A 21,505-nucleotide genomic window follows, 5' to 3' on the forward strand; every position below is an offset into this window, starting at 1 on the left:
AAGTTTATTAATACTGATATTGTTTCATTCACAGACATATTTCAAACTCTAACAAATACATTTTCCCCCTTTTTTAATGTATGTTACTAATCAGACTGAAAGAGATCACATCCAGTCACTCATATAGACAGACACAGCAAATCAGCTTTCACATCTCTAGAAAGCTGAGTTTCGACTTAGTTCCAAAATGACATTCCCTGTTTTCCCCACAGGCAACAAAACTTACTGTAATTCATTGCCAATTAGTATTTAATCTAAGAGGGTGAAAAATCTTAAAGACATGATGTTCCTGTAGGTTTATGTGGCTGTGAGACTCAAAAGGCAGGGAGAACTCAAACACTTAAACACCACTGGTAGTGTTAGAGGGCAGAACCCCACTGGGATGTCATTCTGGAGACAGACAGACAACCCCTGATGGGTTGCACATATTTCCTGAGAAAGCACACATACAGCTTGAGACTAACAAAAGGATAGGGTGACTCTCGGCCAACCAAGCCCAAAAATAGGGAGGGTACTTCAAGAAGCAGCTTACAAATTTAGGAGGAGGTGGAAGAAATCAGGGAGGGCTTCAGGGAGATGGATAGAGGGGAAAATAAGAGCAGATGTGAGGGGAAGGCAGACAGGGACAATGCCTAGAGCATTACAGCTGGGGTGTCACACAGCATCTAACTGGGATCCCGTGTCATGGTTGTGGGTATCTTGGAGCACTCGGATAAAGAGAGCTCAACTATTCACAGAATTCCTTATTTTAGTCCCCATTCCCCAAGTTGTCAACTAGAAACTCCCCAGAAATTGCTGTTGGGACTAAACAGTTCCATTCCAAATCAAGGCATAGGCATGTGTTATCCCAGACAATAAACAAACACTGTAAGAATAACTGGATGAAACACACAATTGAATCAGCTAATGGAAACAAAATAATCACAGGCATTATCTCCATGATCAAGAATATCACACAGCCCTTAGCTGACCAACTGAGACATGCTGTCACTTCATTTTGATGATGCAATCAGCTCTACACAGCTGATCCATGTAGTGTGTGGGGACCTGCTGATAGGAGTGATGTTCTGCAAAGCAGAAATGTGTAGCCATATGGAGCTCATTGCAAGAATGAGCCTCTCTTTACACTCCTGGTTGAATTTCTCACATATCCTCATTATCTGTTATTGAATGTTTGCAGGGATCTAATATTCTGAACCATGGAGCCAATTCCACTTTACTGTCCTCCAAACCATTTCTACTCCACCAAAGGTATTTTAGAGACATAAGTGTAAGTAGCATTTACTCCCTGTTGAAAATATTTTAGTTTTTATGTTTTTACAACTATTTTTTCCCAGAGTTTAAACTAATATCTCTGTCATCTCTGAAATTCCCTACGTAGCTATATGATTTATAATGAGTTGTTTCTCAAGATTCCATGGGACCAAAGTGTTTCATGTGAATAAAGATTTTATGTTCCTTATTTTACTATCATGTCACTTAAGACCATCATGCATCTGAAAACTAAAACTTACCAAGTTTAAGTACTGACAGGTTAAAAAAATGTTTGCAGAATGTGTTCAAGTTAGAGGAATTTGTTTCTAAAATGACACAGTCAATACCATTACTGAATCTCTCTGCTCTTAAAGTAATCTAAGTCTCAGGTGCAAAATATTTAATATATGAAAGAAGTTATTCATTCAGCCTTTAAAAGCTGCATTTGAAAAAAAATCTCATCTTAAAATATACCCCCAGTAAATGTTATTTATCTAAAGCTGCTCAAGAAACAGTTTGGGTTAAAAAAGAAAGCAATGCTGCAACGATTAATAATTAACCAGTTTCTAGCAACAGCTTTATTGAATTGGAAAGACAATCTGTCAGCTGCACAGAAATTCACAATATTTTTATCACCCAGGTAGTATGAAATATTGAACCTGAAAATTGGCACTACTTCTCCAGGCAGAAAAGTTTTCTTGGCAGTAGCCCAAGTTAATACAATAGGTCACAGAAAATCATCGTTTCCAGTCGACTGTTTCAAAAGAACAGGGAAGAAAATTATAGAAAAAAGACTGTATCCTTAGGAAAAATGAAAACAAACAAAAACCAAGTCTTTTCATGCAGACAGCAAAGCAGGACTCTAAAATGTTCATGCATGAGTTTGCTTTTCCCTACTTTTCTTTCTTTCTTTTTTTTTTTAATCCTTTGGTCCTATACGATTATTGCCCCCTCTGTTTAATAAGCACATTTCATTTAAATAGCTCTCTTGAGCTCCAGCTCACCCACCTAAAACACAGCATGTTTCAGAGATGGGGTAATATTCTAAGCACAAACTGTGTGATTTTATATTTTGCAAAATAACTTTACATCATATGGTTGATAATTACATTTTAATATTGATGCTGACAGTAGCCCATGAAAATGTGCACCCAGACTCTCAACTTCGGAATTTTATGGTTTATCATAACTTGTTAGTAGACACTCCTTAGCACCATTTTTGCTCTGTTTTAATAGAGAATATTGTTGGTTTGGGTTTTTTTTTATTTTCTCAGAAAGCTCTCAGCATGGTCAGCTGTGCTGAAATTAAAAAAAAAATCCAAAGATGCTCTGTTACAACCTAAAAATGGCTCAGATACTAAAGAATTAGCAAAATCCATGTACAATTGATAACGTTAATATTGTTTGTTACATGAAAGGAGTGATACAGGCACCAACAGGTTTTACAGTTCTGAATGAGAGGAGGAAGACTGGGGGGCAAGATGAGGAACTGAAGAGAAAGACCTGGGCGTTTTGGAAAGCCTCTGCAAGCAAAGCTGTTAGAAATTACCTACGTGCCATGTAAAGCGTATGAAGAGAAAGAAAAACCACATTTAAGGAGAGGAGACCATTGCTAAGCAAAGGCCATAATGAGATTTCTGCTTTTCACTGTCAGCCCTGCTTCCCAAGCAGTGCCGGCTGCCAGCTCCCAGAAGGACAAGAGGAGTGCCAGCGCCGCGAACGCACGGCAGCAGGGAGAGCAGGGAGCAGGAGCAGGCAGCAGGCTGGGACACCACCTCTCTCTGGCACCATCAAGGTGCCTCCTGGATCTTCACAGTGCAACCCCACTGCACAAATCTTCTCCAGTGCTGGGGATTGCTCTGAGCAAGGTGAAAGGGATTGTCATAATCAAGGTGAAAATAGGGAGCAAGGGTGAAGATGGAGGGGAGCTACACAGAGCATGGTGGTTGCATTCAGAAGGAACATACTCCCCAAGGAGGTGCCTCAGGAAAGGGAGAGGTGAGGACACATCATCCCAGTCAGATGGAAGCCTCTGGGGTGTTATTTCTGCTGCTTCTGGAATAGACCTCCCTAGCCATTCACAGGAACACATTTCCTTAATTAACATAGAGCCCCACCCCCCTACAATCATATTAAAAAAGTATTAATAAACTACAAATAAGCAACCTGAAACCACACACCCTATGCCTCTTTGTATCATAGGGAAACTAAAAGGTGCTGTGACCAGCCAAAAGGTGCTTCTCAGAGAGAAATATTTCCAGGCTACTTGGTCTCTGCATATTACTCACACAGCTGAACTATTCTCTTGCAAGGTCTAAAAATAAATTTGCTTTCAGATAAAGCTCAGTGTTGGAAATTTCAAACACATGGAGGAAGGTTCAGAAAGTCAGCATGGAAAAAATTATATTATCATAAAGAGAGCTCACATTTGAAGTTTAAAGAAGAAAGTTTACAGAGCAAGTGCTTATTGCCTGCAACAGGTCAGATCAAGATTAATGGCTGGGTAATGTGACAGCTTCTGAGTGCATGTATATGTTTCTGTAGTCTACTATTATATTTACACAAACTGACTTATTCTAGTTTGAAGAAGAATGTCTACTCACTGTTTCATCTTTTCTGAAATTCTTTTACCTTCTTTTCAAATATTTGCAAATCACAAATCCCTCTCAGTTTCTCTTCCCTTCGGGCTGCAGTGTCAGTGGTGTCTTATGGTGCAATCCAATTACTCCCACACTTCTGACTCTCTAAAAAGCTTTTTCATCACAAACAATACCTCAGCTAAGAGTCAGGACTTTACTAAACTTGTTTGGACCACATCAGTCCACACTTATTAAGGCTCTTCACTAACACTTACTGACTCCTCAGCTGGATTTATGACAGTCAGATGTGACAAAGACATGCAATTTTAGGGGAGTGCTCCAGATTCTTCCTGGAATAAATTTTTCCCACTTTGGTTCCTAAAAAAAGTATGTCTAATTGTAGAAGCAGTCTTGCTAAACTATCTCCATCCAAATTCCAAACTACAGTAGGTCAACACAGATCTCCCTTCCCAGACTCTGGGTGCAAGGGCAGCTTGGCTGACCCTCAGGCAGCCAGAGGTGCTGGAGCCAGCAGCATCACAGTTTCTGCTGGTTTAGAGCCTGATAAAAACCAACAAAATCCAGCTTTGACTGCCTAGATTCTACGCTTAGAATTATTCCTCTTGTCAAGAACAATTGTCTGCTCCCTATCTATGATGAGCAGACACACACGCTTACACAGTCACACTCAGTTCTTACAGTCTGGACTTTTTTAATGGGTTTGTAACTGCAGGTAGTGTTGATACACATACCAGGAAATTTTGACAGGACTGATAAAACCTTCGAAATCTGATTTTTAAGTCACCCTGGAGGATACATTAAATATTGCTAAAAGGAAACTAGCTAAATGGGGAAGCTAAGAGAATTAAACCTTCCCAGGTAATATGGTAAACAGGGATACCATGCTGGAGGCTGAGTGCAAATATATGCCACGTAGCACAAAAATATGTGGGAAAGTGGTAAAGCAAGCCAGTGTAGCTGAACAACAGAGTACAAGAGGCTGTAAGAAGCAAACAAATGTCCTTCTGAATGCTGGAGTCAGTCATGTCTAAATGAAGGAAGCAGGAAGACTCATGACCTATTGTTGGCTAAATTATTTTTAAAGAATCAACCCAAAACAAAAGCAAACTTAAACCACAATTGGGTAAGTCAAAAGACAGTTTGCGAAATGACTGTGAGAAGACACAAGAACTAACCACAGCCCCTTTTTCACATCTGAATGTAAAACCTGTAAGTCTGACCAATAGATGATCAAGGGATAAAAGCAGCACTTACAGCAGAAAAGAAGTATTTTGAGCTCTGCATACAGAGAACCCAGAACCAAGAGAAGCTGACATGTCAAAACATTTCTTTATGAAGTACTGGTCAGATTATCCATTTTGCATGGAGATTTCAGTGGAAAAGGCTACAGAACGAATGTATGAACAATAACAATTTGTACAGATCAGAAGATACTGTGAAAGCATTCTTAAGGAACTCATGGATGAAACAGCACTCTGAGCAACTGCCTCTTTTAAAGCTGCCTCAGAATCAAAGGACTGCAAAATGGCTTACACCATGGCCATTTTATAAAGGGCCCCAAGACAAATCCTCCAAAAAACCAGGTAGTCTCAAACTGATAGAAACTATTAAAAAGAACAGTATTGGCAAACACTTGGTAATATATTATATTAGGCAAGTCAACACAACTTTCATAAAATCATGAAAATACCACAAATGAAAAAGGAAAGCAAATACCAGGGGACCAAGAACACATCGTAGCTTCAGTGGAATAAATATAAAATGCATTCATCATATGATGACTATTTTCATTTCTGGTCCATTTTTATAAGACTACCTGAGGACAGGAAAAGAGTAATAAATGTGGATGACCAGGTAGGCTACTCAAACAAGGATTGTTCAAGTACCCTCTGACTCTTCAGGCTAGAAAAGAGTTGATGGTAGCATAAGGATAAAGGGCTTTATGCTGCTTCAGATTTCACACATGTATAAAAAAAATAAAATTACTGTTTATTGAAATAAAAGCAGTACAGTGTATGAAATAAAATGAGCCATATGAGTTCAAAAGCATCAAAAAGGCATCTTTTTGCACAACACATTCAAAGTCTGGAGCTCTTCCTCACAGGATGTTAAAAGTTTACATGGGTCTACATAACGACTTACCAAATTCATGACATCAAATACAAGAATAAAAAAATATATATACTAAACTTCAGAGCCCAGCTTTTTGTCTCAGGAAGTTCCTAAGCCACAGATTTCTGGGTGCCAGTGGAATATTCTACAGGAGTTTACTCCATGCATTTTTCCTAACCTTATGCAGCACTGGCTGGTGGGCGCAGGTGGAAGGAGGACACGGAGCTGCAGCTGAGCCTGTGGCCACTGCTGCAGCTCTTCCCACAAAAACAAGCTCTAGTGGCTGTTCTGGCTGCTGTGCCACAGCCAGCTGCCCAGCACAGCCTAATATCCTGCAAAGGGACCCAGAACTGGGAAAACAGAATGGAGACAAAGTCATCTTACAGGAATTTTGTTTCTCCCCCTTCATACTTTTTTCGCTCACCTGCCTTTTCGTACATTTATTCTACTACTTCCAAAGGTAGGGAGAGCAAGGACCAGCACGAGCAAGACATTTTGACAAAGTTCTGCAGAGGGTTAGATATAGTCTCTTCATACTTGTACCACTGTAAGGCTGATTTTTATATTCCTCTTACTAAGCCTGTCCAACGGAAATACACCCCTGACAATATAAACCCCACAATAGCACTACAGATTCAGACATTTAGTAGCAGATCAGGTTTGATTCCCTTTTGCATTTCCAGGAACTGAACACAGCTGTGACAGGTCAACTACTAGAACTTCTCATAGAACACTTACAGGTAGACTCTCTGATGGAAGGACCCAGCTGATTGTCCCCAAGGTCTGGCTCCTTAGGATTACAGATTATAAACACTGGTGTGTTTACTAGACAGAAGGGTGGAGGTTTGGCTGTTTTTGGAACAGCAATGGGATTAAGACAGGCTGGCTTAAAATTTGGTTTGGTTTCAAGTAATAATCTCACTACAAGGCTCTTTTTTTCTCTGCATCTCCAAAACTTGGTCCAGGCCTAAAGATGAGTTTCTCATTTTTTCCTAGAGTTCCCTCAAATGAGAGCTGGCATCTCCCATTACATGGACTGCAGGCTCCAATAAATCACAGGATACAGTAAACTAAGCTGACTACTAAGTCTTACCCATAAGATCATATTTCTTCAAGTTTGTCACAACCTGGCAGGTAATCAGAAAGAAAATGCCCTTGCTCGTGAGCTTATGGGAACTCTAGATATACAAAAGAGTCCTGAAGTAATTCCTGCTTGACATCACACAAACAGACTCAGTATCTGCAAGCAAGATAAACATATTCATAGTGGGAAAAAATCTGTTAAACTAAAATATGCAAATGCTTTCCGGCTTGCATGTCGTTGATATTTTGGAAAGGTTTTGTGCGCCCACGATGTTTCTCCTTTCAAGGATGGTAGGGGACATGTCCAAATCGTTACCTCAGCAGCTGCTACTCCAAATGGTGCTCCACAGACCCAGAAATGAACAGCACCAACTTCCTTAAGTACGTAGCAGTGAATAAATCTGTTCTGAAATGTTTACTCTGGAACAGTCTGATCATCAAGGATGTGGAACGTCAGCATCAGCCTAAGTAACTGTTAGAACATAAATCCAGGATAACACTGTTCCTGTGATTGACATCTCTTGCAGTTACTTAACTGGTTTAAGCATAAGTCTACCTAAACCCAAGCCTAAGCATAGAAAAGCTTTACATCTGGGGGAAGACAGTACATGTGAGAAAGGAGATGTAAACAAAAAGAAATCTACCTCAACTTTACTGACACAAAGCATGTAAACTGATTTAATAAAAAGAACCAAAAATGTATAAGATGAACTAGGACACACTATTACACAAAACCAAAATAAGGTAAACTACATGAATGGGGGAAAAAAACATCCTTTATATGAGATCAAGTTCCAGTGAGGTCTGAGGAGGACTGCAATGCATTCACTGGTGAACAAAGAACATTTCCTGATGAATCTTCTAATTTTTTTCTATTTAAACTTCAATTTTACTCATGATAGTAGCTGAGTGGTTCCATTTTTCTGCCTAATTTCTTTCCAGTTGTGAAACAGGTATTGTGAAGATTAGGTAAGTACTTACAGGGTGATGAAAAAAAAGAGTTTTTAAAGAAATCCTGCTGTTACCAAGCTTTTAATTATATATTATAGTATTTCCAGTACTTTTGAAGTTAATATATTTCTTACAAACCCTAGACAGTGATGGAGTTTTCTTTTATAAAACACATCCCTTTCAGACAAATTTATGTACACTTATGCTTTCTAGATGCTTTGGATGCTTTCAATCAATACACTACTGCCAGGAGTCAGTGTGCCATTTTCTAAAGCTGCTTAAGAGGTGGAGCTGAAAGCCTTTTCCTGTAAAGTGAAAGTAAATTACACTACTCAATTACACTTACAATCATTTTATATTGAGTTTTTCCTTACTTAATTTTTGAAAAGTCTATTTTCATAAGCTTATTATGCATATTGATAAGTCAAATAAATTCTTTTTAAAAAAATCAGCCTGAACCAGACTCTCCTGCATTTTCACCACTCAGGCTACTGTACTTGCCAATAACTGTGAATAATATAAATTTTAAATTACACTTTTCAGTGAATGTATTTATTACTGTCACATCTGAGCAAGAGGAAGCAATTGCAACACCAAGTGATGACACACACTCATCAAACCAAAAGAGATCAAAGGACCTAAAACAATCACAAGACAAAAAGGGTTTTCCACAAGCCAAAGTTCTCTGCAGTGACTCTTTAGAGAAAATGTGCCTCCTTCTTCTTGGTTAACAGAATTAAAGGAAAATGGCTCATGGGGGGAAGGGAGCAAATTTCTGCTATTTTCCTAAACATTCTCTTTCCTTTTAGTTTCTTAAACATACACACACATTTTGATACATGTCATTAGCAAAAGTGTGCCAGTTCTTCACCCTTTTGATTGTCATTTACACACACTACCCTCATGCTCCCAGCATTTTTCAAATTGCAAGATTTTTGTTCTCCCAACAGACATTTGTTCTATATTTATACAGTTACCAACTTCTCTGTGGCTTTTTCACCTGATATCTACATAAGTGTATTGTCAGCATAAATGATACAGTAGTAATTATAATATCCTGTTTAACAACATTCAGCAAAGTAGATCTCCAGCCCTGACTGCACCTCTCACATGCCTATGAAAAATTCTAACTAATAATGACCTGTTTTGTTTAGCAAGCTTTTACTCTGAAATTAATCATCTTTATCTTTGTTTCATCCTTTTGTAGTTAAACCATCATGTGAACAGCTCCTGGGCTAAACAACACAAAACTAAATAAAAGGAGAAAAAAACCTTGAAAATGGTAGGTTCAGTTTTAAATTTCTGATGCCAGGAATGCATTCTGTCTCTGAAAAAAGGGAGCAGTGAGCTTCCAAGAATATTTCCAGCAGAAAGGAAGATGAAAGATGAGAAGCTTAGTGTTACTCAACAAATGAATATAATTAATGTTGTATTTCTACATATTTTAAGTCAATGATCTACATTACTATAACATAACTGAACAATGTTCAGGAATAGCTGTTCCAGAATAACTATTCCATAATATTTCCATGTCTGAAAATATTTTTTTTCAGTATAGCTCTTACAATCTTTTTTAAAAATAGCTTTCATGTGCAAACAAGCCCATATATAACCTGTACACAATTGCCATATTTTGTAGTGCTAGAGGAAATCACACACTATGTGTTGATTTCTTAAGTTGCCAGTGCTTAACGATTTACTGTTACATTAATCATTAAAAATAATACACTTAACTCTGATTTTGCACTTATACTTCATTTCTTCAGATTTATTTTTAAAATAAATGGTATAAGGCAATTTAATAGATTTGGGAGGAGAGTTTCATGGGTTTTCTTTCTCGGAGCTTATTGAAGGAACTAATCCATCAGTTCTGAAAGGAAATAAAACAACAATTCAGCAGTGTGCAAAAGCACTAGCCAGCCATACTACCCAACAGCAGGCCCAGAAAACCTCAGGTATTCACAATACTTCTTCAAATTGCAGGAGAAATCACTCAAACTGCTATCAGGAAAGCCACCACAGTGGTCACTCCAGGCACCACGTGGATGGAAATGCAGCTCTTGGAGAGTTCCATAAAACACTGAAATTTTGTACCATAGAAATGCAATTATGTCACATGTGTACCTAAAATGCCACCACAGCACAGGATAATTCTTCACTTTGACAGTCACCTGTTGGTTCAGTTGGAGGAAAATGGGCTACAACCTAAGCTTTTGTGGCCAGGGACTGATGCTATGCCTTAGAGCTCCTCTGTTCATGTGCTCACTCAGAATCACCAGGTAAGGCCTGAACCCAGCATTCAACATTTTGCATCAGGCCTTCTCTCTCCCATGCTTAGTGCACTCATTCACTACCAAAATGACCAGCAATTCTACATTAAAAAACCATACATTCCCACCCTGGTAAATACCATGGGCTGCTACAGCAACCTGCTTTGTTAGGAGAGTTCAGGGTCCTGATTCCTTTCTGTACAACCAAAAAAAAAACCATCTGTTTTTTTGTCTACATTAACTTTGTGAATACTCACCAGTATTCATCTCTTACCTCCGTCCTCCAGCTAATTTTATTTATCAATGACTTACTGATTTAATGCTGGTTTTAGTGTCATAATGGAATAGGAGAAAAATCACACCTGTCAATTGCTATTTCCATAGCTTAATATGTCTTCCAGCCTTAAATTTCATCCATGACAATCACTTCAATTTCATTATTTATAGTTATCTCTAAGCTTGAGCAAAATTTTCAACATACACCAATACATTAGAGACGAAAGAGCATGAGGAATCTTAGAATCGAAATTTGTCTATCCATTTTTTGTTAAGACATCAAAGGGTTCAATATTCTTTCAGTAGATACATTTGTCAATATGAAACATTCTAACCACATGCCTCAGATTGCAAAATAAAACAAATAGAGAGCTATCACGTCATGATGCTAAAAGCTGTACATCATCTTGGTTTGTCTGGCAGAAGATCAGGAGTTATGGAGAGTATGCTCCCTCAAGAAGCAGGTATTTATAGAAATTACACATAATTTAAGTCTTGTACATAATCCTTGGAAGTTCATCACCAATGAACTGATATGTTTTTTATATATATATATATATATACAATATATATATAATACATCAATTTAATATTAAATAAGTTATGTACTTGGATGAGGGGAGTTTTACCACATAGCTTATAATAATTTGTCCCATCATAACAGCAGACGCTACTTTAATGGAAACTGCATAAAAATACTCAGAAATGCAGCTACCCCATCCAGTAGCTGCTGATTTACTAACTCGATGAAGTGGGAACAGAAGGGACCAAGCAGCTTGAAGGGTCAGGACTTAACAACTTGCCTTCATAAAGGGTTTTTCATCAACAAACCAAATATTCTACAGATAATTTATTTAGCTTTATTACGCTTCTGTGAATTACAAAAATTTGATTGCAACATTCAGTTTTTTTGTTAAGCCCTAAATCTTAGAGTTTTGAGGAACCATATATGAAAAATTCTGTTCTAGCTCTTGAAAGTTCATTAATTGCTAGCCTTAGTATTGGAATCAGTAAGAATGAAATGTGATCCAGCTGTAGCTGGATCATAAATCCAGCTGGTTCATGTATTCACAAGGCAAAGGAGAAGAAGGAAAAAGCCTTTCAATCAAAAGAAGAAAGAGAGCTTGAGACAAATTTATGTACTTTTCAATACAGCAGATGATTAGTACGATTTTTCTATTGGATTTCCTTGTAACACAGGTGCAGGTTTTGGTTTTGTTTTTAACCTGCAAAACATAATGTCAGCGTTCCATATTTTAAACTTGCCCCCACTTTTTCTCCTCTTTTAGGAGCCCTTGGCTTTAGAACTCAGGACCTGGAAGCAAAGGTGTGCTGATTCAGCAGCAGTAACTCTACCAGATAAGAACAGCAACAACAGGTCAGATCAGTAGATTATCTCCCACAGTGACTATCAGTGGATACATAAGGAAGTGTTAAAGAATTCAGCAGCTTTATAGCGTACATATTTCACCAGCTTCCCAGCTTACATACAGCTCAGGGACTTCAGGCAGGGCTGCTGTCATTGTGCTTAACAGCAGTAGATGGATCTTTCTCCTGCAAAGTTATCTAAATGTGCTAACAGCCCAGGTCAGCCGCCAGCATCTCTAATTTTCCACGCCAAAGAGGTCCACAGTCAATGTTATATCTCTGTTCTAGGCAGTGCCTAACCCTCAACACCAGGAGAGGATATGGTTTGCTATTAAGTTATACATGCTTACACACACTTACACTTACGCTTACACACACTTACACTTACACACATGCTTACACTGCTTAAAAATGGGACACACAAGGGCTGGCATTGTCTGTGCAGCTACAGCACTGTGGAATGTGCCAAAATATTACAAAATATTTTGTGTTACATGCACAGAAAGGTATGGTTCAGCCACACAAAAAGTGCCACTCAGCTGGCTTTAACAGCAACAATATCAATGCCTTGGAGAAGCTGAAAATTGAGAATTGTATGTGTCTCTCACAAAATTGAGAGTCTGGGTCTGTCATAATTCCCCCCATCCTTTCCTCTTTTCTTTGGGGCAATTTGATTTAGTTTATTGAAGAATTAAGGTGAAATCAGTGCAGCTTCAGATAGCAGAAAAATATGACAGCAGATATCTATGACTTTTGATAGCACACTTAATGCTGAAAGAGCTCTTAGGCTTCTTTTGCTTTTGACCACAGCACACATCCTCTGGCACACAGCACACTGCTGGATGAGAACTACTTCTCCAGGGAACTTCTGCCTGCCTTTGCAATGGCTATGCCCCATACGCCTTTACATGATGTGTACTTGCCATTTTTCTTCCTTGTCAGACATGAAGCCAAACATTGACCCAATTGATCTGTCAAGATAAGACAAATTTTTAGCAATTAAACATCTGCTTAACAACTGAGCTGCATTTACAAACTGAGATCTCCATCTCTCCTAACATCCATTTTTGTTCTGTGACAAAACAAAAAGTGTAACACCGTAAGCACACCACTTCATCTAAAAGATACAAGTGATGTTTAAGCAGCCAACAAGAAGAAGAGAAGGAAGGAGAGGAACAGCTACATGACAAGCTTGTGAGAAGAAACTGAGAAATGTGACTTGACACACAGGTCACAGCAGGCGACACGTGCATGATTTACTGATGATAAGACAGTCCCCACCTAGTACTTCCTACACTGTCAGTAATAGCACCACACTGGAAACACCTTGTCTCCATGGAATTGGACTGCCTGATAAAGATATCGTCAGAACAGATATCTTATTTACTGAACTGATTCTTTTGTGATGACCTTGATCAATAACACCAGAAGCGAGGCATGTGATACTTGTGTATTCTTCTGAATTTTAAAAACCCTTTAACCTCTGCTTACCTTAACAAGTACATCAGCCTGCACTGTCAAGTTTCATTGGCAAACTTTGAAGTGTGTTAATGTTATGAGAGCACTATTGCAACATCAGTTCCCTTCTGCAGGGATACACTCACCCTCCAGCCCTAGGATTTAGACTATTGCTGAGTAAAACAGGGTGATGAAACAATTATTGCTGAATTCTGCATGATTCATAGTTGGTAATAACCACCTCCAAATGCAACATTCAAATTTACATTCTCATAATCAAAGGTCAGAAAAAGACAGCAAGAATGGGTCATTATTCTTAGCAGTTAAAACTATACATTTACACTAGATACTGTATAATTCTTAGACAAACTGTGACTACACCTGTAAAAAATGTGATATTTTTAGAATTACAGATTTATAGCTTCTTGGATAAATCCTGCTACATTTCCCTGCAACAAAAGCCTTTTCGTGCAATAAAAATGTGCCATTCCCTAACACAGAGTTCTCCAAATATTTAATCTTCTCAGTATCTCTTCCTCTGGGAGAAGAGAAGAACGAGTGACAACAGACTGGCTCCCCAGCATGGGAACATCTTCTGCCAGCATTCAATGCTGTAAGGGAGGCCAATCCAGCCAGTGCTGCCCTTTAGCCAAAGGTATGTATATAAACAAATCGGATTTGAAAAAAGGTAATTTTTTTGGTCTAAAACCCCAGGTTTAAGACTTACCTATGTACCACTGTAGCCAGATCATTATGATTTCAGACATGTAAAACATTATGGACATGGAGATACAAGAGGCCTCATTATAACATTCACCAATGTGAAAATATTCCTGCCTGCAATCACTCAGCATTTGGCGTATGTAAGCTTCCTTAGAACCATCAAACAGGAGGCAAGGACTCCAATGGAACGGATGTCCAAAAAGGTCACGAGCACGACAGCATGAAAGACTGTTCACCTGATCCTCCACATATGTCTGTGAGACAGGCAGATCCCTAAGAAGAAGAAGACTTTTGCTTTACAAAGCATGAGTGATTATAAGCTAAATTGTGAAGCAGACATGCATTGTACCAGTTTTCAGGCTATTTTATTCTCAATAATCACAGCCTACATGGTCAGTAACTAACTGTTGAATCAATCACTACATTAGAATGGAGTACTATGGCATTTTTTTCTTTTTAAATTTTTATTATTTTTGATAAGAATGGTGAGTTCTTTGTAATCATCAGATACAAAAGACTTCAGCTTTAATTTAGAGCTAGAACACCCTGACCAGCAGAAGCTTGGCATGAGGAACAGAAATTTAAAAAAAATATATTATTGCCCTTTTAAAAATCAAAAGCAGCACCTTATCAGCATAATGACAGCATGATTTCAATAGCTTTCATGTGCCAATTTCACAACACTATTTCTATTAAATCATTAAGAATAAACATCTATTTTCATTTACTAATCTTTTTCCCAATTAGAATCTCTCTGAATCTCTGTACAATAGTAATTTCATTTCTTCCCACTTGCTTGCATCTTAATTAAAATCGGTCCATGTTGACTTTCATTTTTATAATATATCTGCCTATTTCACATCATAGCACCTTCATGACCCCCAGAGAGTCATGAGCCTTTAATATTTTATTTTGACCTTGTTAAGTCACTAGAACCATCAAAGATTTTTTTTTCTTTCCTTGATAAGCATTTTTTAATCCTTCTTAAAAAGTAGAGGGTGTGTAAAAACTCACAGTCGAGAACTATGCTTTCTTTAAACTACTCATGCCCATTTATTTAAAAAAACCCAACAATTTGCTGCCTTTCAATTTATTGCAACTATTAGTATATGAACCATAAAATTAATTATTAATTAATAAGGGTCAGTTCTTAAATGATACTTAAAGGTATTTTCCTCTGATCTTTGAGACATAAAATGTTTAATTTTCAATTAAAAAAAAATTCCATCAATAATTGGTGACTTTGCTTTGTAACAGTCTGCTATACAGTATTTGAGTTTACAACAAGAGGGGATTGGGGGTAGAAGCAGCTATCTTTCACTAGAGCAGTGGACCCAGCTGAAAAATAAAAATGCCCTGAGAAAACACACAAGCCCTTCTTGGTCTGTAGCAGAAAGCTTGCCTTTGTGTTTTAACTCCATCACCTGCTCTACTGACAGGTATTACTCAAAATGCTTACAGCACAAGAAGAAGCACCAATTCAGATGGGAAGCAGAAAGGTGCTGAGCTATCCCTTCAGCCTAACACCTGCAAACTTGTCTTTGGAGCTCAAAGAAGAAACAAAATACTGGGTGCACTGGCACGCACATTTACATATTTGCCTTGGGTTCCAACCTGAATTCCTGCAGTGTTACCACTCTCACAGCACAGGCTCAGGCTCATGCAAAGGTTTTGCCACAATCTGAGTCCTGCTGTCAGAGGCAGCCTGGCTACACATTATCTTTTATCAGGCTTGCATTTGCATTTACCTTCAGTGTGGACCCTTACCTGACAGACAGCCCAAGCTATCTAACCTATCCACCTGCCACAGGGAGAGTATCTGGCACAAGACTTCCCAAGCAGAATGGCAGCTCTAAAAGCCAGCTGGAATTCATGGCCACATTGTACTAACTCTGGATGGCACAACTGCATGAAGTACAGTGCCTAGAAATACCTCTGCACTGAGCCTAGGTGGGAAACAGTGCCTAGAAATACCTCTGCACTAAACCTAGGTGGGAAACAGTGCCTAGAAAAACCTCTGCACTGAGCCTAGGTGGGAAACAGTGCCTAGAAATACCTCTGCACTGAGCCTAGGTGGGAAACACACTGCATTTCTTGCTTCTTTGAGAAGCAAAGCAGGCACAGCCACAAAGGTCTCTTCACTCAAGCTTCTATTTACATTCCAGAAAGTCGAGTCTCAAGTTCATCAATTCTGTATAATCAGTATTTGGCTACTGGGTGGAGGAAACTGGAGGCAGCTAGTGACCAAGTGGGAGAGGTGGATTGTTTGCCAGGAAAAAGCCGAGAAGTTTCAGTAACAGCAAAGTTTTTAAAAAGAAAAATTATAATGAGTGAGAATAAGGGTCAATACTAAGATGGGCACTGGCAAGGGAATGTCTATTTTAAGGAGACTGCAGCATGAAGGAAAGTATAAAAACATGCACAGTTTTCTTTAGAGGATAGGAGAGAGAGAAAAGATGCTGCTTGCAGTTAAATCAGCACTTCATCTAGGGAGAAGAGCAAAATTTAGGGGTTTGCAACGAATACAGCTAATAGATCACCTGGGTATGTGTTAAAGAAGAGATTACAGGAAAGTAAAGTGGGATTCCCAGCGGAATTAATTATAATATCAGCTTTTTATACCGTGTGCAGATTTATTTAAGGTCCAAAAAAGAATACTTAACGCAATTGCTTACCATGCCCCCTTCTTCCCCCAGAATATTACCTTTCTTTCTCCCCCAGCCACTTCAAACACAACAGCTGGTAGTCAGGGCAGCTTAAGTTCTGTTACCAAAAGCAGAGAGCTAGAAGAAATGATATATGAAGAAATACAATACAAATACCCATGGCTCTCCTGTAGATTTTGTTACCAGTGAATGCCAGCTTACTGAAAAAAGTCCTTCATAAGCTTCTGTCAGATGGGAACCTAATATTATTGAACCTATAATTAGCAGCCTCACAGTGGCTCTTGAGATGAGCACACAGACCACAGACACAAGCTCTGAAGGAGGGACTGGTCCTCCAGCTGTGAAATCAAAGGAGTAACAGCCTCCTAAGCATGAATATTTGCTTTACCATTGGTTGAAGTCATAGCCCTCCATGCATGTTAGCTCCCCATCTGTGCAACAGCTACAGCTCACCATCCTGCTATGACACTGGGCAGGCAGTGCTTATAAATAATCACTCCAGAACAGAACCAGATTCTGACCTTTAATGCAGACACAAGGTCAAGTGAAGACTATAAGTCCCACTTGTACATTTACAGAAATATAAGTGGGCAAGCAGAATATCTACACCATAAAATTCTTGGACAGCTTCCTCACAATAAATATATTTGAACTGTTTAACTTTCTCACTGACATGAATTGGCAGGAATTGAAGCAGAAGTGCTACATCACAAATGGTCACTTGTAGTAACACATTCTTGAGTTTGGCAGCATTAGTGGTAGAGCTGAGTTCTGCAGCATGGTATTCTGGTATTCATGGTATACCAACCTCAAAATTCATTTCCTTTTTGTATTAGTAGAATGTACTGTGGTAGTATAACCTCCCCTCTTCTGTGGAATAGAAATAATTCTACTATTTGGAAATCTTCATATTGGGATGTTAAGCATACATAGAAATTCTACCAAACTAAGTTTTAAGGCAAGACTGTTTGTTTAGACCATGTAAACAAAATGCTGTAAGACTTGCTGAGTTCTGAGAACTCAAACCACAGACAGCCAGAATACAGCTGCACATAGTCTGATATGGTGTGCCTGCTAATATTGGCAACCTTATCATGCTGCAGCAAATTTAACTGCTGGTTAGTATATGCATAGAAGAAATATAGATTGAATAAACTGGAACAAAACCAGAAACCATTCCAAGGTCATAAGTTATGAAAGTCAAGGTCACTCAGTTGCTTTATAGAGTACTTGACAGTATTTATTTGTTGTACTGCTGTGGCACCTAAGAGCCTCAGGCATGGGCCAAGGCTCAGCTGTACTCACGCTTGCAAAAATACAAAACAAAAGACAAACCACAAACCATTGTAGGCCATAGCTAAGGGCTTCATGCAAAGCAGGGTACTGTCATGTGTCAGCTCCTGATGTGCATCTTTTCATGACGTACAGCTAAAGCCTAGATCTCAGTTCCTTGGCTGGATGTTATTTTTGGCACTAGATTTACCTGATGAGCAGGAGGCCACCTGGAGTTGGATGACATCAACTGCTCACACCAAGGATGTACCTGAACTCCCACTCTTCCCTGCATTTCAGGCATTTGAACCAACTCTGCAGGGGATGCACATCTCTCAATTCACAAGAAGGATCCTGAAGCCCAGATTTAGTTAAGCCAGAGGGGATTCAGAGGTGTGCATTCAGTATCCTTCTACAGACATTGGAGCAGTAAGAAAGACCGTGAGATTCATGGAGCAGGGGAGCTACACACTTTCTCCAAGCTGGGGGCATGCTTCGGCAGCTTAATGGTTAAAGCACCAAGGAAGAGAGTCACAGGTTCCAGTCTGGGCTGTTAAAGTTGTTTCTGGTTTTATCACACAACTTAGATGTAAAATTATACAAATTATGCATAAAATAAAACCACATTGCCCAGATGAGTGCCTTCACTAATAAGCCATAAAGTTGGCTGGATTCTTGCTTATTTCCATTTTGGTCTTGCAAATCTTGAATGATGAATATGAACACAAGGCAAAATTTCTCATGCCTACTTCATTCAGGTGCTTTTGAGTCAAGGCAATAAGGGCTTGCAATGTTTGTGAGTTTTTGTTAAAACTCTTTAAAAAATGTTTTTAGCACCTAGTTCCTTCTTCAGATCTGTTTGTAAGTGTCGAACACTGGAACAGTGGCATAGAATATGTTGTGTAAATTATGTACATTGTCTTTTAAAAAAAGTAGCTGCTCATTGGCCTTTACATTTATTTATATTTTGCTAAAGTTGTATTGATAGTCAGAGGAGCTTGTCTGCTGTTCACAGCACATATTGCTATGTTTAAGAAATGTTCATAAAAATCTCAGTCTGGCACCTCAAATAAAACACTGAGTCACAAGTCCCTTGAACCCCTAAGTTGTTCATGCTTCTATTTACTCGTTCAGCCTACTGAAATGCCAGGATGTTACTCTCAGCCAATTTCTCATAACTCAAATATTACAGTAACTGCTCGTGAGCGAAGCAGCAGGCAGTGGTACTCTTGTATCATCACTGCTTTCAATTTCAGGTTGCCTGGGTTAAAAACGCACCGTAACTTTTCTGCCCTCCTGCGGGTCTGCAGCGCAGCCAGCCCCCACCGCGAGCGGAGCAGAGCGCTGCCCCGCACCGCCTCCCTCCCGGCATCCCCAAAACCCAGAGCAGGCACAAGCGCCTCACACCCGCGGCCGAAACCCTGGGGCAGTCCGTCACCTGGAGCATTTTTAATCTGGATCGGGAATTTAATTGTTCCCAGTCCTGCAGAAGTACTGAAAACGCGAGGTGTGCTACAACACCCACCAAGCAGCACGCCCGGCAACCCCGCCCGCCCCAGAGCACCGGGGCGCGATACGGGGCCAGTCCTGTACCGCGGGGACCACGGCAGAGGATGCGCGTTGGTCCTGGCGTGCCCTCCTCACCCCGAGCCCCGCGGCTCTCGGCAGCTCCCGGTACCGCGCCGGCCACGGGGCCGCGGGCGCGCCCCTTCCCGAGCCAGGAGGGATGCTGCTCCCCGGCGAGGGAGCCGGGCGCGGGGCTCCCCTCTCCTTCACCCCACACAAAGGCACGGCAGGGCGGCGGGGAGGCGAGCCGGGCCCCGCCGCGCTTCCCCTGTCCCGGCTTGCCCCTTTGGTGCCGCCGGAGGGACAGCTGACCCCGGGGGCAGGGGCACCGCCGCCCCGGGGGAGCGCCCGGCGGGGCTCGGGGAGCGCCTGCCGCGCGGTCGGGGCGAGCGGGACGGCGACGCGCTCTGCAGACAGGTAGCTCCCTGCTAAAATGGAGGGAGGGGAGAAATGCGGCGCTCGCTGGAGAAACTTACCGGAGGAAACCGACGAGCCGGACAAACTGGAGTTACTGGATGCGGCCATGGTCCCTCCTCCTCGCCCCTTAGCTGCGAGCCCCGCGTCGGCCCCCGCTGCTGTCCGGCCGCCGCTGCCGCCAGCCCATCGCAAAGTGCCGGAGCCGCGCCGCGCCGAGCCGCCGCCGCAGCCCGCGCTGGGCTCCCCGCGCCGCCGGGGAGCAGCAGGCGGCGGCGACCCGCCGAGGCGCTGCCGGCCGCGCTCCGGGGCTGGGCGAAGCCGCTCGGCAGGTCAGGCAAAGGGCCCCGCGGCGCTTCCAGCGCCTCTCTCCGCCCTGGGGAGCAGGGCTTACCTTGTGACGGGGACGCGAGAGCCGCCCTGCCAGCGCCTTCCCTCGCCTCCTCCCTTCCCTTCCCGTCCCTTCCCTTCCCCGCCTCCTCGCGGGCAGCGCTGACAGCCCGCCGCGGGGACCCGCCGCAGCTCCCCTCACGCACACAAAGGAAGCGGCGGCGCTGCCGGCCGGGCTGCCGGCCCCGGCCGAGCGGGCAGGGTGGGTCCCGCTCGGGCGAGCCCCGGCGGCCAAGCCCCTTCCCGGCCGCCGCTAGGCCAAGCCCCTTCCCGGCCGCCGCCGCCGCCTGGCACGGGGCTGGCAGCGAGCGCGGCTCCTGCCGTGTGCCGGCCCCGTCCCGGCGGGGCGGCAGCGCCTGTTGAGCGCCTCGGCGGTACCGCAGTGTGGGCTCCGCGCTGGGCTGCGCTCCGCCGACCCCCGCCCGCCGCGGCTGGGGCAGGGCTGCTCCCCTCGCCCTCGCCGCCCTTTGTCCGACTCCTGCCCCCGCGGGCTTCCCTCCGTTCTCGCGGGGCTCTCTCTCTCCCTCCGGGCAATCTCCCACCTTCGCTTTTTTTCCTCCTTTTTTTTTTTTCTTTTTTTTTTTTCCTCCCTTCTGACATCCGTTTTTCTTAGTAAAAAGCCCAAAAAACAGGCCGACACCAACACGGGGTTTTGCCCTGCCAGGTGCACAGCCAGTGCGGGGCCCCGGCCTGGCCACAGTTTGGGTTCTCCCTCCCACCTACCCCCGCAGCCCTCCCGGCCCGGGGGCTCTGGGGGCACACCGGGGGCGGCTGCAGCATCCAACGGGGGCATGGAGGGTCTGGCCGACCCTCCGGGTTCGCAGCCCTGTGTCTTAGTGTGCAAGTGGGAAAGAAGAGCCGAGAAAGCAACATTTGGAGGTTTCCGCCTGTTGTCTGTTCTTCACGTTCCCTTTTCCAATGTTTTATCGCCAGCCAAAGCTTCCATAAAACGTGGGCGGAAAGGCTACAGGAAGGTGGGCGCCCGAGTTGCATGGCACACAGTCTTGCTGGCACGGGATCTGTAAGAAGCTTAAAACCTATTTGCCATGACGCTGATTTATGAAAGCCTTCCATGTTTCATAACAGGGAGTCTCTAACACAA

General features: G+C 41.9%; 1 protein-coding gene across 1 annotated transcript in view; it reads right to left on the reverse strand.

Annotated features, from left to right (window-relative positions):
• The window catches only part of CHN2 (chimerin 2), a 158,542-nt gene extending 138,285 nt beyond the window's left edge, over nt 1-20,257 (reverse strand). The window contains exon 1 of the mRNA XM_039710590.1: nt 20,076-20,257. Within this exon, the coding sequence (XP_039566524.1) occupies nt 20,076-20,124 (49 nt within the window). The 5' untranslated portion in view covers nt 20,125-20,257. The remainder of the gene's footprint in view (nt 1-20,075) is intronic.
• Between the last annotated feature and the right edge of the window lie 1,248 nt (nt 20,258-21,505).

The sequence above is a fragment of the Passer montanus genome, unplaced genomic scaffold, assembly GCF_014805655.1.
Source record: "Passer montanus isolate IOZ18808 unplaced genomic scaffold, ASM1480565v1 scaffold10, whole genome shotgun sequence".
In the NCBI taxonomy this organism is placed as follows: Eukaryota; Metazoa; Chordata; class Aves; order Passeriformes; family Passeridae; genus Passer; species Passer montanus.